Raw genomic sequence first — 16351 nt, forward strand, 5'->3', positions numbered from 1 at the left:
TCAGTGAAAAATGGAAACGTGAAATGCTGTTTCCATATGAGCCCGTTGATGTAAATTAAAAAGATAGGTATTTAGGGATGCTGATACATGCATACATTTTTTTAAGCAAATACAAGAAACGTAATGTTACAGGATGCATTAGGTACAGGGACTAGTAGAGGCAGGGGCAAGGAGGTAAAACTTTTACTGAACATATCATATCAACCTCTATCAGAATTTTAACTTTCTAAATATATGCATAATTTATTATTTCAAAAGATATGTTAGAGCAGTTATGAGACAGTTATAGTTTCTTCTGTATACCTTTTCTGTCTTTTGAAAACCCTAAAACATTGCTATAAAATTAAAATAAATTTCTATATTTGATGTCAGTATTTTCACTTAAAATATATAATGAAAGAAATCCAAATTATTGACAAAATAAAATCTGTAAATATATAGTTAAATATTAAACTTGTTTATTTATGATATGATAGAGAAATAAATATACTATATCAGTGTGAATCATGCTCACATACCTTTTCACCAGTGGTGAACTTGAGGCTGTAGTCATCAATGACCTCCAGTAATCTCCAAGATTACTCTCTCTGTAACATCACCCTGTTTTTATTTTTCTCCCAGCACTTATCATTTCCTGATATTTTCTTGTTTACTTAATTGTTTGCTTATTGCTACCTCCCTTACTGGAATGTGAGCTTCAAAACTGCAGGGGTCCTATTTATTGCAGTACCCCAGCACCTAGCTCAGTGCTCAACACTTGTGAGGAATTCAATAAATATTTGGTTCATCATCATCATTATCATCATCATCATCATAATTAGTATTTAGTGAGTTTTACTCTGTTCCAAGCACTAAATCCTTTACATGGTGTCTTAGTAAGGGTTTAGAGAAAGAGAACATACAAATATATATACATACCTATAAGTAAACCTAAATAGCGAGAAAGAGAGAGACTTATAAGGAATTAGCTCCACAATCATGGAAACTGAGACGTCCCAGGATCTGTAGTCAGTAAGCTGGAGACCCAGGAGAGCCAATAGTGTAGTTCCTGTTTAAGTCCAAAGGCCTGATGGTGAGAGTTCCAGTCTGAGGGCAGAAAAAGACCAATCTCCCAGCTCAAGGAGTCAGGCAGAGAAATCAAATTCTCCTTTCCTAAACCTTTTCTTCTCTTCAGACCATCCATGGATTGGATTGTGCCCACCCACACTGGGCAGGGCCATCTGCTTTACTCACCCAGAAACACCCTCACAGACACCTCAGAATAATATTTAATCTGGACATCCTGTGGGCCAGTCAAGTTAACACACAAAATTAACTGTCACGCATAGTTTATCCTGTTTAATCCCCTCACGCAGCTTTTTATGTAGAAACCATCATAATCAACATTTTGTAGATAAGGAAACTGAGGCTCACAGAAATAAAGTAGTGAATGGTAGAAATGAGATGTAACCAGGCAATCTAGTTTCAGAGATACATTCTTAACTACTGACTTCATTAAGCAATTTCTCACTACTAGTTTTAATGATTATCTTCTGGGGAGCCTTCTCATGTTACAGGAAACTTTCCTATTTCCAAACCCAAACGATAGAAATTATCTACCAAAGCCTATATTTTGTATAAGCTGTAGTCTTTAATCATAATGGAAAGTTTTCTCAAGATAAAACCGTTTCCCTAAAAAAGTTTCTTTATTCATTAATAGTTAAGAACAAAAACCAGGCTATTGTGGCTTTTTAATTAATTAAGAATTTGTGAAGAAAAGTAATAACTTGTGCTTTATTACTTTTTATCTTGTTGGCGTATCTCAACTTTACATACAGATGGTGTTTTTACATTGTTTAAGGTCCTACTTGAATTCAGAGGAGGAAGAGATATTCTAATTTTAGTTTTTAATATTGTTTTACTGCCTTTCAAAAATACCTTAAACTTTTTATTAATGAGATAGACTAAGTACTGGTGTTAATTATTTGCAAAACTTGAAGGCTGATTTTAATCACCCACAGCCTTTCCTGCTTTAGTCATTTACCTACCCACTCATTTTTTCACCCTGCTTGCAGTGTTTATAGACTGACAGTCCTCCAGCTGGTCCTTTTGCACAGCAAAGGAAACCATCAACAAAATGAAAAGGCAACCTACTGAATGAGAAAAGATATTTACAAAGATATATCTAATGAAGGGTTAATACCCAAAATATAAAAAGAACTCACACAACTCAATATAAAAAAGCAATCCAATTAAAAAATGAGCAAAGAACCTACATAGACATTTTTCTTAAAAAAATGTTTAATTAAAGTACTTTGCATATGGCATGCATTCTCAAATTAGCTGCAGTTCCCTCCACATTTTACAAGTGCCTGCTTGTCACATAGGTGACACATATGTCACATACCTGCCTGGCATTGAAGCCAATTCATTTTAGCCCTCCCCCACCACCATCACCACTTTCTTCCCTCTGAGAAAGGTTATTACAGTATTATAGTCTATACTTGATTTCTCATAAACCTCATTAGTCCAAATAATCACTATTAGGCCTTTTCAGATGGCAAAACAAAAGTTTTTAATTAAATAGCTTCACAAAACTGCACAGAAAGTAAAAAGTGGACAAGGGAAAAATCCCCTGCAGTACCCTCCTGGCCCACCAAGGGCAGCATCCATACATGGTGAAAAGAAGGCACAAAGAGGCCTTGGACACTTGGGTTCTGAGCTCCTGCTCTGTGTGGACAGATCTCTAAACATCATGAGCGTCAGTTTCTTCATCTGTAGAGACGCATAATCATATACACATCATATCTGTAAGCCTTTAGATCTCAAATTGAATCTTGTTTCCCTGACCCCAAAGACTAGATACCAACCCCCTATTAAAGAACTTTGAGTTTTTCCTACATAGCTCTTACCATAGTTGTAACCATGTAGTTATTTATGACTTAGTTGCTTTAATATCTGTCTCCCCCATGAGACTGTGAGTGCCTTGGAGGAGGTGATGTGTCCACCTTATTCCCTGTCTTGTTCAATGTGTAGAGCAGTGGCTGCCCAGACTAGGTGCTCAATCAGTACTGAAAGAATGGGTGAATGAAGGAATAGATGATTGTGAATGACTTTGTTAATGTTACATGCTATTGAAGGTGGAAGATATTAATAGCTTATTTACTAAGCATTTACTCCCTACTAAGCACAGTATGTAGCATGTTACATTCAGTTTCATATCATCTAATAAAAACACCATGACCTAAGTACTATTATTACCTCAATCTTATCAATGAAGAAAGTGAAGCTTAGAAGGTTTAAATACCTTGTCTAAAATAATATTGCTCTACTAGATCGGCCTTTATTGTATTTTTGACAGTCCTTATAACAGTGCACATATAATAAAATAAAAATCTAATTCAAAATTTGGATTCTGATAGCAGGTTTAATTCTGATTTGATTTTAGATAATAGATGTAAGCCTTGACCATGACCTCTCAATGATTAAAGTTGAAAATTCAGCAGGTTTTTCTGGTTAAACTTTGCAAACTTAAATGACTATAATAATTAGGACATTGTATCTTGAGACAAAAATGAATGTTTATTTTTCTAAAAGACAATTAGAGAGTAGACCCTCGGGTCTTATAATCTAACTACAAAGGCATGTACCCCTCAGTAAAATAGCAAAATAATTAATGGTAACATCTCTGACTACACCAAGTTCATTTTCCGCAAACTCAAGAAAATGAACTGCCTGGAGCATGACTTTAATCTAATCTTGATTTTTAACCTTATATTATGCATATTGGTATCAGCTCTTAAAAGAACACCTTTTAGAATTCAAAAGGCATGCATTTCTGCTTGTAGTTTTCTTTTATTAAGATTTTTCTCATTATAGAAACTTTGTCCCTTCTACTTTTTATTTTAGAAACAAAAGGTCTAAATTACTTTCCCCTGTAGGTTTTAATTAGAGCCCTATTATAGTAGATATATAGCATGATACTGGTTTACAGAGATAATTATGACAATTAATATGATTATAAACAGAGAATTATTCAAGTGAAACCAACTTGAAGAATATGTATGTGTTAATTATACTAAAAATTTTAAAAGCCCTGCTAATTAAAGAGGTACTAAATAGTGGAATATTGGTATACTTTGTGGAAAAATGGTACACTGAAATTTGTAAAATTTTAAAAATAGTTTTCAATTTAAATACACACTGGCAGATTGCTCTTTAAAGAAATCCTATAGTATATCCTTTAATAAAATACAGAATAACATCTTATTTTCCGTAATTTAAGGGATTATATCATAATCACGTTTAGGTGTATCTTTAATAGCCATTGGCTATCCACTGCTAAGCAAAAGATTCCTCTAAAAAATTCAAGATATTTACGAATTTTTTAAATAACTATGAGCTATTTAACATGTTCATTTTGTTGAAATTATAGCTGGAACTGTGTCAATTATTCTTTAACTCCCTCCCCCAAAACATCATTCTTTTAATCTTGGATACTACTTACAATTTTGGTGAAAATCATCCATTGTCTACCATGTGCTATGCTGGACTCAGCAGATGAGGGTACATGCAGTACCAAATAAATGATCTTTCTACTCAAAGAAACTTAAATTGTTTGGTGGGGATCTGTATACAGAGGAAGAATGGGAAAAAAAAAAAAACCATCAAGGAAACTGCCCTTGTACAATGTTTGAACAGAAGGATATGCCCATAGCCAAATGGCTCCCATGACTGAAAGTTTAAAAAAATAAAAAGAAGAAGAAGAGGAAGAAGAAAAAAGCTTCTATTCTGGTACTGAAAATTCCCATGTAGGATGCCATGTCCCATACATTCCTTCAGGACTTTCAGTGGCTATCTCTTTCTGGAAAAATCCACATTTGAGAGCAAAATCAGTAGTCTAGGGTTTGAGATGTTTAGTCAAAAAGGTATAAATGATGGGTCTCTGACAGATTCTTCCAGTTGGCCTAGAATTTGAGTGTCATTTTGTTCTGTTACTGATCCTGAGAGAATTAATATTTTGTTGACTCTGAATGGATATTTATTAATGGCTGGAAAAGATCAGGTGCACACATAGCCAAGTCTATTTGCTAACACTAGGAAATTTTACTTGTAACCTGAGTAGACATCTGTTTGTGGAGCCACACCACCACTGCTGTTGAGAGCTGCAGAGTTCAGGGAAGTATCAATGTCCTGGTCATTGCTGACCCTTCCCTCTCATCCTCTGCATCCTGGTGGTTGTCCAGTCCTGTCCAGTCACCCTTCCCAATTCACCCATAAAACTCGCAGGTGGATTTTTCTTAAAAATAAATTTCAGTAATAGAAATATTTGGTCATTGACTCCAACTTCCCTTCTGACCCATCATATTTAATGATTCATTCATTTAATGCTCTGCAAGGATCTGTTGCTCTGTGTCAGGCACCAGGCTAGGTGCTAGTGACTCAGGGGTGACAAAGCAGACCAATGAGTGTAAATCTACTGAAGTACACATTATCCGAAAATTGCATAAATACATGTAAAAGTGCAATTCTGACAAATTGCTGTGAGGGAAAGTTTATGGGAGTACCTAAACTGAGGTGTTTACCCTAGTCAGAGAGGTCCGGGAAGACTTTGTCTAAGGAAGTGATACAGGAGCTGAAACATAAAGGCCAAGAGGGGAAGGAAGAGCCTTCCAGCCATGGGGAACAGCATAGACAAATGCTTTGGTAGGCAGGAAGAACTGAAGAGGCCAGCCTGTTGAGAGAGCAGAAAATGAGGGGTAAAAGGTTAACTGAAGCCAGAACGTGCAAGTTTTTGCAGGCAATGTTAAGGGCTTTCCTCTTAATCCTAAGAGCAGCAGGGAAGCCACTGAAAAGTTTTAACTGAGAAACGGGGATATTCAGTCAGACTTATGTTTGTTTATATAAGACTGCTCTGGCTGCATTTTGGAGACAGCATGGGACAGGAAGCCAGAGTAGACATGGTAGATCACTTGAGAGCCCTTGCAATCATCCAGGAGATGGATCATGGTCACTTGGATTACAATGCCTGGTAGAGAAGGTGTAGAGAAGTACATATAGATTGGCTAAGGAGAGGATGGAGGGAGGTGTCAAGGGTGACACCTAGATTCTGACTTTTCAACCTGGATAGTTTGTGGTACCATTCATTAGACCAGGTTTTCAGTTTAAAGTGTCTTGGAGACATTCAGGAGGAGCCAGCCACTGGATACAAGGAGTGGCTCTCAGAAGAGAGGGCTAGGCTGGAAATAGAAATCAAAGAGTCGTCTGATACGTGAATCTGCCCTGTAATATCCAGAATAGCTTTCCAGGCTCCTGCTTTAACACCTTCAAAATGATAGAAAATTCACCACTGCAACAACCAGATGTGCTTTAATTAAAGAAAGATGTTCCTTATGTTGGACTAAAAGGCTTTTGAAGTAAATTCTGCTCGTTAGTTCTGATTCTGCCCTTTGGACAAATGAAATCACTGCCAAATAGGGCTTTAGGAATTTGAAGAAAACTGGAATGGTATATCTCCCCACTACTTTTCCAGCTACCTTGGATCCTCTGTCCACCAAAAATTCTTTCAAATCAATTCAGCAGTCGAGCCCTTACCCATCTCTTCAGCTTCATCTGTCAAACACAAACAGAGCCTCACAAAACACCTAAATACCCACACGTGTTACTTCCACTCAGATCTAAATATTTGGGGCTTCCTAAGCATGTTTTGTACCTTTTCTGATGCTGTTACATAGAAGTGGTTTTTAATTCCACCACTTACAAAATTACAGCCCTCTAGCAGAGGCTAATGAGACCAACTCACTAACTATAGGAACTTTTTCAGGAGAATATGTCAGACAGGAAATGGCCAGTAGCTCATATATGTCCAGAACTTGTAGGACAAATGTGGACTTACTCAGGGCCAACATTATAACATCCAAGTTGGTTCTATCTTGCAAGTGGGGCACAGCAGAAAGCTTTCTAGGTTGTGAGCAGTGTTTTGAGTTAAGGGCCATCACCCTCACCTGATCTTTTAGTCAGAGGAAGCTACCTGCACTCACATGGAAGCCCACAGTCTTAATCCAGTCGGGAGTTCCTTGAGCATTGCTCTGTATGGTCATTCAGAAACTCAGGCTTCTTTCATCCAGTGGCTCCTCTGGTGTCCTTGAAGTCCTCTGCTGGATCTTTTGCATCTTGTTGAGAGATGAGGGAAGAGAGAACATGGAGGGGATGCAGCTTGCAGGAGGTTTTAGGGTCCAGGAAATGGTTTACACTTCTCACATTTCACATCTTACCTTTCATTAACCAGAACTCAGTTATGTGACCCATATAACTGCAGGGAAGACTCAGAAATGTAATTTAGCTGTGTGCCCAGAGGGAAGAGGCAGCAAGGTTTGGTGAGCACATCTTCTTTATGCTGAAGGTGATACCAGTTTGCTCTCTTTCTCCCCATAACCTTCAGTGATTTCCCTGTTGTTTACCAAGTTTACAACAGGCTCTTAGCATTTTAAGGTTCTCTTCATTATGGCCCTAGCCTATCCTTCCACTTAAACTGGTAGTTTCATTATCCTCCAAGCATACCCTCTTTCACTCTTCCGTGCCTTTTTTCAGACACTTTCTCCTGCCTGGGGCATCCTACATCTCTTATTCTTAAAATTCTATCTGTTATTCAAGGTCCATTCGAGAGATTACTTACTCTTCATTTTCCCTGAGTCTGCCTTATATGTACCTATTTTACTTGTACTGTCACCTCCCTCCAGACTCCCTGAGGGCAAGACGTATAGCCTATCAGTTTTGTATCACTGACAATCTCTAGGAAATGCCAGAGAGAGTGCTCAATCAAATATTTGTTCAGTCGAGTTAAATAGTTTTATTTAAATGTAATATATTTTTAGTAGCTTTTCTTTCTTTTATTCTCTTTTTTTAATGAGGAAAAACATTTGTGGTAGTGGCTCTCAAATAATAGTTAGCATAAGAAACACTTGAGGGAACTTGTTAAAATTATAGATTTCTGCTATCCCCTCCCAAGATTCTAATTCTGCACATCTGATAGATCTGATGTTGGGCCTCGGTATCTGCATTTTTTAAGTGCCCTATGGGGATGGCGTGAAGTGGGGCAGGATTCAGGTCATATGACGCTTGGATTGCGCTTTCAGAAATACTGCAGCATCGTGTTTGTCATTATGCCCATTAATGGACTATTGCTTTCCTTTAACAAAATAGATCAATTCATTAACAGAGGAACAGGTAGTGTGCGGAACAGTAAAAATCAAGATGTTTGTCACATCGCCTTTGGATCCAAAGTTCTTGGACCACCTCCACTCTCTGGCAGAAGAAATAACATGAAGATATCCAGTGAGGTACCAGCAAGGTTTGAAGAGCTTATCTAAGCATGGATGGCATGGGAAGGGAAGGGTTTTTCCCCAGTGCAGGGGGAAAAGAGAGGAAGAGAGACCACATGCCAAAAGCAGAGGCTTGAATAAATTTGGAACAGAAATTCTGGATTTTAAAAGACCTCAAAACTGTTTTCTTTTTGTCATGTCAACACAACATTTTTGAGGGTTTTTTTTTTCATTAAATGTGTTCACAAAACTTAAAGGCAAATATATTTTGTGAGCACATTTTGTGGTCTCCTTCAAAAAGGAGTTGTGGCGGGGGAAAAAGGAGTTGGATCATCACCAGATACCTTACAATGAACAGATACTCAAATGTTATATTTTTATTTTTAGTTTCCTCTGAATTTCTGACATACACAGTGATTTTCAGCTCAGCTTCTGCCTTCTAAAGATGGAGTGTAGCAAAATAAGCATATTTTAATGTATGTGTCTAGGAGACTTGCTTGTCTTCTGTTTTATCTCACATTTTAATTCTCCTTCCTTTTCTTTCTAATTTTCTACCATAATTTCCCTCTCCAACTTTTATCCTCCTCATTTCGTCTAGTTTTTTCCTCGCTCTTTATTTGTCCAAATGTTATTTCTTCTATGTAGATTCTATAGGAAATAAATGCAACTCCTATATTTTAAAATGTTCAGATTAATTTTTTTCCTTATAGACAGTAAGACCCTTTGGGTCCAAAAATAACCGATCATGCCAGCAGCCTACAGTGGAGAAGTGTGTTAACAGTGCAGAAATGTCAACCTTGCTGATATCTGAGTCTGAGGAGCAAGGAGATAAGGAAAATATTCGCCAAATAAAGCAGACTATACCTATTCATGGTAAGAATCACGCATAATGATTGATAGCTAGTGAAAAGAGTGGAAAATGTTCTTGTTAAGATAAACCCAAAGTTATAGTCTTTTTATTATAATTTTTTATTGAAGCAGAGTTGATTTACAATGTTATATTCTTGACTAGATCTTAAGTCCAGAGAATTATCATTTAAAAATGAAAAGGGTGGTGGATATTGAAATATGTTTAGAAGTCTTAAACATTTATTATCTTCTAGAACCTATCATTCTATTTATTCTGTTATTTTAAATTGCTATAGTACCCTGTGTTTTTACTTCATGATGACTAGTGAGAAAATAATATAGTATCCTACTATGGCTATGTTTTGGAAACTCCATGTGCATTTTAAGTTTCTTTAGTTTTATTTTTAATTAAACTCTTCCATTGTAAAGTGCTCTTTATTTTCTCTCATTCATACAAAAACAACCCTGTTGGAAAGAAAAGACTTTTGTCCCATTTTATAGATTGAGATTTCAAGGCAAACAAAGAGGTAAAATGGTTTATAGTTTGTAATCATTGGGAAGAATTGAGAACAGAACCCAAGGCTTGCCACTCACTATAAGTTTGTCCACTCTTACTGGCCTGACTTTTGTGAGCATTGAAAAAGAGAGGCAGTTGAGTTCATTTTATTTGGTTAGAAATTAATGACCACTATTAGAGTCTCTATCTCCTATGGAGTATAAAACTGAGATAAGGAAATGAATAACATAGATACTCACTCCCATCTCTACCACTATTTGTGAGACCTTGATCAAGTTTCTTAAACCCTGTGAGCCTCAGTTTCCTCATCTATAAATGGGGATACAACTACTACCAGCTCTAGTAGTAGAAAGAAATAACGGCTGCCTCAAAGTGTCAGTGTGAGGATTCAATGAGAAAAATCAGTCCAGTTCTTGGCACATCATATTGTGCCAAGAATTTAAGCATTCAGTAAATATCAAACACTGCTCTGAATATTGTTATTGATACAGAATTAAATGACACTTAAAGAATTCCTCAGGTTTGATCTCAGTTCTCCAAGGTTCTTTTTGAAACTACCCTTTAAGCTCTTGTTGAATCATACTTAGCTATACTCTTTTAAAGGAAGAAATAATTTTTCTGTATTGGCTGTCAATTTCATTTATATATTTTTTAATATAACATGTTGCATGATTAACATTAATCAAATTACTTGTACCTCTCTAAGGTTATATTACATGAGTAAAATGTATTAGTAATTTTGAAAGCCTGATATAATTTTAACACTGGAATAGGGATAAACACTTATTTTCTAAAAAGGAATAAGTTGTGTTTTTGATACAGCTTTACATTATATCAAAATGATACATGAATATTCTCATTATAACTATAATTATATTTACTGAGTTATTTCAAGCCATATAGTACTTTCTGTCCTGCCTTTTTGTTCTTTGATATGAAAATGTACCAGCCAATCTGCATATTATGCATCCACATCCCCCTCAAGAACCATCAGCAGATAAGAATAATAACAGGAGAAGATTACGGTTAAAAAGCACCAGCAGAGAAAGGACAGAGACACCCAGCGGTATGGCACTAATTCAATACTATCTTATACCTGTATATTATTTGGAGCAATGGAATCTCTCTCTGCAGGTTGTAAATTTCAAAGGATTATGAACCAATTCATTTAAAATATAAATGTCTGTTCTACAAGGATTATGGAAAATCAAATTTTCTGCAAAAGAATTGCTCTAGAGCCCAAACAGAGATTTGCTGGATTAAATAGACAGTACCACAAATAAAGGACTTCCTACTTCTACTCTCAGAGGCTGAATAAGCTTAAATTATTGATTTTTTAAAACAGCCTACATTTGATAGAAGTTCCTGCCTGCAGACTTGACTAAAATTGAACTTAACTCATAATTCTTCATGTTTCATTTATGTCTCTTCTTTTTAAATGAGCCTTTTTCAGATTGTTTTTACATTTTCTGTCTCTCCCTTTGGACTCCTTGCCATCTGTTACAATGTAGGTTAATTTCAACTCTTCATAACTAGTAAAGCATTAGACAAATATAGGCAGTTATTATAGTTAGTCCTATAAATACTAGATTTGAGGCATATATGTATAGATTTGTATACACATGCATTAGTCTAGCCTGAATCAAGCCCAGAGTGTATCATGTACATACCTGTTAGCGTAACTTCTCAAAAATGTAGAGTTCTTGGATAAGCCACAATTCTGCTTGCTAGGTTTCATGTTGTTTTTATTAGTCGATTGAAAATTTTCTTCTACAATAATGCCTGTATCCATTTTTTTAAGGTACTGAAGGTAAGAGCTTGGTTAGAAGAGTTGACTTAAGTAAGAATTGTAATTAAAAGAAAACACTATATTTTATGTGGAACCAAAGGAAAAAAATATAGGCCCCTTTAAAAATTATATGAGTTTTGGGATTCCTTTTATCATTTATCATAAAACTTAAATTTAAAATGTGCCATGCAAATATCAAGAAATTTTAAGATGAACCTCTAAAAAAATGGAGCTGAGTTCATCTTAAAATAGTCTACTGAATAGGAAAAAACTGCATGTAATCTATATTGTCACCTCTAACTTGCTTTCAATAATCATATAGAAAAGTATACCACAATACCATTCTTCAAAAATTAATTTTTCTATATATCAAAAGAAGTAATATAGTGAAAAATTTTTATTCCAATAAAGGCAATTCTTCAGGAAATAACAGGAATGAAGATAAAGCAACAACTATCCTTACCACCATGTCCCAACAAAAAGCAGAGGCATTGAACCCTAGCTCTCCAGTGCTCCAGTCTCCTGATCAAGCAGGTTAGCATCTTTATTATACCATAATTGCTAATAATTAATAAAATATAAATATATTAAATATTTCAAACTCAGTCATTTTGAAAAGTCATGATGCAGTCATTTGCTAAAATCTATCATTTTTTTGTTAATCTCTTTTTAACCTCAATTTTATGTCACACTTTAATGGATGAAAGAGTATTTTTATTTTCAAGTTCTGAGGCACAGGTTGTCCTGTTCAGAATGAAAGTTTGAAACTTTGAAGTTTTCAGATAACATTGTCACCCTCCCCAAAGATTATCTATTGTTGCCTTTCTCTAATCCTCTTTATAATGGAGACAGTTGGAGTGTAGAGCATTGAGCCCATCAACATATCTTGCCTAGCAGGTGTGTGGTACTTTTACAAAGGGAAATTGTTTTTGAGCTAGGGAAAAAGGAAAATAAATGAAAATTGTTTGTAGTTTGTCAGTCTTATTTATGCAATGTTGAAACCTTCATTAAAATGTTAGGTGCAATTAGTGTCTCTAGCATAAATCTGACTGTGTAGAAAAACTAATTAGATGTTTAGGTGATCATTCTTGCATTTATCTTGTTTGCTGCAATATTGTGATTACACAGTAATTTACATATTTTCCTAAGAAAACACACCAAATTATTCATTACAATTGATATGGAAATACTTGAGGTAAAACTACAAATTCCAAAAAAGCATGTGGTAGTGAGATAATTAGAGTTCTTTTGGTGTAAACACACTCCTTTTACTTTGACTTTTTGACAATTAATAATATATTTGGTGATAGGTCATACAAGTTGTTTAATTGCATAGTGAAGATTCCCAGGATCTTTTCCTCCAATTTTCTTTACCCGTCCTTGTGCATTGGTTTTTGCAATCTTTTTCAACATTTACTAAAGCATCTACTGTGTTTACAAAGCACCTGCTAGTTGCTTAGCACCAGGCAAAAGAGTTTGCTGTTCAAAAGAAGACAATCCAATGGATCTATTCATTTCACTTGCCCCACAGCTACGCTGACTCAGGATCCTCTGCATCCTCTATGAAGGTGGTCAGATGAAGTAGATTCAGCCTATTTACCTACAGAAAATGTGAAAGCCTTGTCCCTAATAGATTTTCTCTAAGAAATGTATATTTATTGCCCTTTCTATATGCAAATTATATTATATAATCATAGGCTTATGTTAAGAAACAGATAAATACAGTTTTATTTGTGTCATCAATATAATTTTTATTAAAGGTCTTTGGTGCTTTTGCTTTGTAGTGTTAGCTTTAAAGTTTCAAGTTAGCAAATCTTAGATATCTCTTGATTACTTTTCTTGTAACAATAAATATAAAAGGATTCAAGAGTCAGGAGTAAAATCACCATGTCTACATTGCGGTTCTGCAGGGACTCTTGTAAGATTTTTACCATTGACATAATGCACTAAAAAAGTAAATTTCAAAAAAAATAGACTAAGCTGAGAAAATGCTCAACTTTTTCTATCATTCTAAAGAAGAAAGTAAGCCTGCTTTTAATGATATTTGTTATTAAGATGTGTCCTTTCCAGTTTTCCCAGGCCATAAACTTATAAAATCTATCCCAATGTTGAATAAAAGATTAAAAATTTTTAAAGTTTTCATAAAAATGTATCTCATTGGTAGGGTACAATATTTTTAAAGAAAACAAATAATGTGCAAAAGATTTTCATATCAAAAGATTCTCTCCTAAAAATAAGTTAAAATTAAACAAAGATTTTTTCCATCAGCAAGATTACCAGTCACATTAACAAATACTTCTGTGAATTTACTATTACTTAAAAGTCAGTTTATTCTATGAACCGAACCATTCCAATCAGTAGAATGGAGAGAGAAAGGCTGTCAACCTTTTCGTGTTTTCCTCTCCTCCATCTTTTGTAATCTGAACAAGGCCCAGATATTTTGTTTCAAGAGCTTGTTAAGTACCTCTATCCTCTTGATGTTAAAAGAAGACATCAGTAACTCACACCCTTTTAAATTTGAAAGATTTTTCCCTCTGTAATGTCAAATTAATGAGGCTGTACTATAAAGAACCTGCTGCAAGACAGGTGATAATTATCTCAGACTTACAAATTTCCTGGCCAGTGTTTCAGCTCAGATGGAGAGTAAGTGCAAATAAGTTGCCCCTAGCTATAAGCACTATCTGTGGGTTAAATGTTTAGCAGGTTACAAGATGGTGGATAAATTGTCTTCCTTGGCTTTTGTATTATTTGATAAATCTATTTCAACAACAAGAAATGTTACCCTAACTACCTGCCCAAAACAACACTTACAGAACACTACTCTAACTTTTGTCATCTTTTCCTAATGTCAGATGAGTGGATATTTCCTGAAAAGGATGATCACATTCCCCATTTAGTATCGAGCACACAGTCTCTATGTCTGGATGAAGACTTCTCCCACACCTCACACCTATGGCTAGAAGTCAGCAAGGAAAGTGAACGTGACCGAGAGGCAGAGGAAACCCAGATTGTTCCAAAGGATATTTTCACTTTTTCATCAAGACCACGATCTCCACCTCATGGAAAGACTCAGAATCTGTCCCCAGAGGGATGCCCATTTATTTTGGATCTAAAAGAAGATACCAGTGTGACAAGGAGAGATACCCAATTGGAGGAGGATTTTTATGGCAGTGACAGCAGCGAAGAGGTATGCTGCTTGATGAGTGAAGTAGTTCCAAAGCACAGTTGTTCCATTAGCTCCAACTAAGCACTAAAACTAGTTGAAATGAAAGAGGGGAAATCAACTGCTATTTATAAAAAAGCAGCAGATTGCAATGTCAGTCAACAGTTGCCTCAGGTTGTTATGGTAACTCTGAATTGCTGCCTTTTTTATTAACAGTTAGCTAATTTCATTTTTAATTATGGAAACCAGCTTTTGGTTTGATTTTGTTTTTTCATTTTAATCTTCGTCTCACCGAATGACAAATGATATGCAGTTTAGTTGTATGATAGCAAGACCAGTAAATCATTGAGAACACATTGTTCTGGATCTCTGGGGAGATTGTGCTGCAGTTGCTAAGCTTTCTGAATTGAAGGTTTTCTGGCTTCCTTACTCCCCTGCCATCTTTTCACCTTAGACCTATTAGGACTCGTTATTTTCCATATGGTCCCAGAATTTTAAGAGTTGTGCCAATTAAAGTTTAGATAATGAATCATGGATTAGTGCTGGGACTTGCTTTACAGGAGGTTTTCTGTTTGCAGTTATTTAGAATACAAATATCTCATAAATCAATAAATTCATAAAAAGGTTTTTTTTAAACTTGTTCGATATCAAACTGAATGCAGCTCTGAAACTTAAAACTTAATACATTATGGTAACTCTCTTTCCTCATATGAGATGAATTTATTTGTAAAATTTATTTAGCATTATTCTTTAACAATAGGCATTCGTATTTTCTAGAAAAAATATATAAATAATTAGAAAAAAACTTTTTTGGTATGCCTTCAAAAGTTTTTAACAATTCTGATTGATCAGGAATACCCCTTTGGTCAGCGGGATATAGATTAAGTCCATAGCTTCTACTTTCAGAACCAGCTGAGAATATGGTGAGATTGTTCAAACAGTAATTATGGTTTTTTTGCAACTTTTAATGAGTTTTTTTAGCAAAGTGTGTGGGGCAATCCTTTTTTATAATATCCTTGCTTCTGAGTGTGATGAAACTATTAGTCATACCAAAGATAATCCCACTACAAACCTCTTTATGCATAAATGCATAAATAGTACATTTTAAATGTTGTTGTGAACAACTTTGTCCATTTCACCCCAAATGAAATTAAGCTACAAAACTGTAAAGTGAACATTTGTCTTCAGCATCTAACATTGCCCTCATCCCAGCTGTCAATTCTTCTACAGTATTAATTGGCTTATCTGATAAATTAATTCATACCATTTTATGAATGATATAGGCCCATCTCTTCCCCATGTGCACAGCCCCATCTTTCTTACCTAACCCAAAAGAATTACTGTAATGATGGCAATTTCATGGCAGATGGGAAATGGTAGTTCTCTGGAAAGCTTTGAAGGGAGTTTAATGAGGAAGCTGTCCTTTACATAACACCACGTGAGGAACTTAGCTCTTCCATCTCTATGAAGACTAAACCTTGAGAAGAAGCAGTAGAGCTTCATGAGAAAATGAAAAATACTGATTGTGAATATTTCAATTTATCACTTTATGTGCTTTCTTTTGCTACTAGCTACTCTACTTCTGGCATCCTTCAACATTTATTATGCAGAAATGTACTTATTACCAACTACATGAAATTGAAAATTAATTTATTAGGCATTTTCAAAGCTCTGATTGGCATAGCTCTCTGGTCACCTCTGTGCCACAACCATCAGAATATGGCTTGAGTCTG

The 16351-nt window shown here is 35.3% G+C and overlaps 1 protein-coding gene across 7 annotated transcripts in view; it reads left to right on the plus strand.

Annotated features, from left to right (window-relative positions):
* Positions 1–16351, plus strand: part of CFAP20DC (CFAP20 domain containing) — a 204766-nt gene that overhangs the window by 108619 nt on the left and 79796 nt on the right. For 6 of the 7 annotated variants that reach the window (XR_004142490.2, XR_004142493.2, XM_031470650.2 and 3 more), the window contains 5 exons: positions 8182–8318; positions 9011–9173; positions 10616–10732; positions 11867–11989; positions 14308–14642. Coding sequence is in view for 4 of the 7 variants with exons in the window: in XM_031470650.2 (XP_031326510.2) it covers positions 8182–8318; positions 9011–9173; positions 10616–10732; positions 11867–11989; positions 14308–14642 (875 nt within the window). In the remaining 3 variants the exon portion in view is untranslated. The remainder of the gene's footprint in view (positions 1–8181; positions 8319–9010; positions 9174–10615; positions 10733–11866; positions 11990–14307; positions 14643–16351) is intronic. The other variant, XR_004142492.2, reaches the window with a different exon arrangement.

The sequence above is a fragment of the Camelus dromedarius genome, chromosome 17 (genome assembly GCF_036321535.1).
Source record: "Camelus dromedarius isolate mCamDro1 chromosome 17, mCamDro1.pat, whole genome shotgun sequence".
Classification (NCBI taxonomy): Eukaryota; Metazoa; Chordata; class Mammalia; order Artiodactyla; family Camelidae; genus Camelus; species Camelus dromedarius.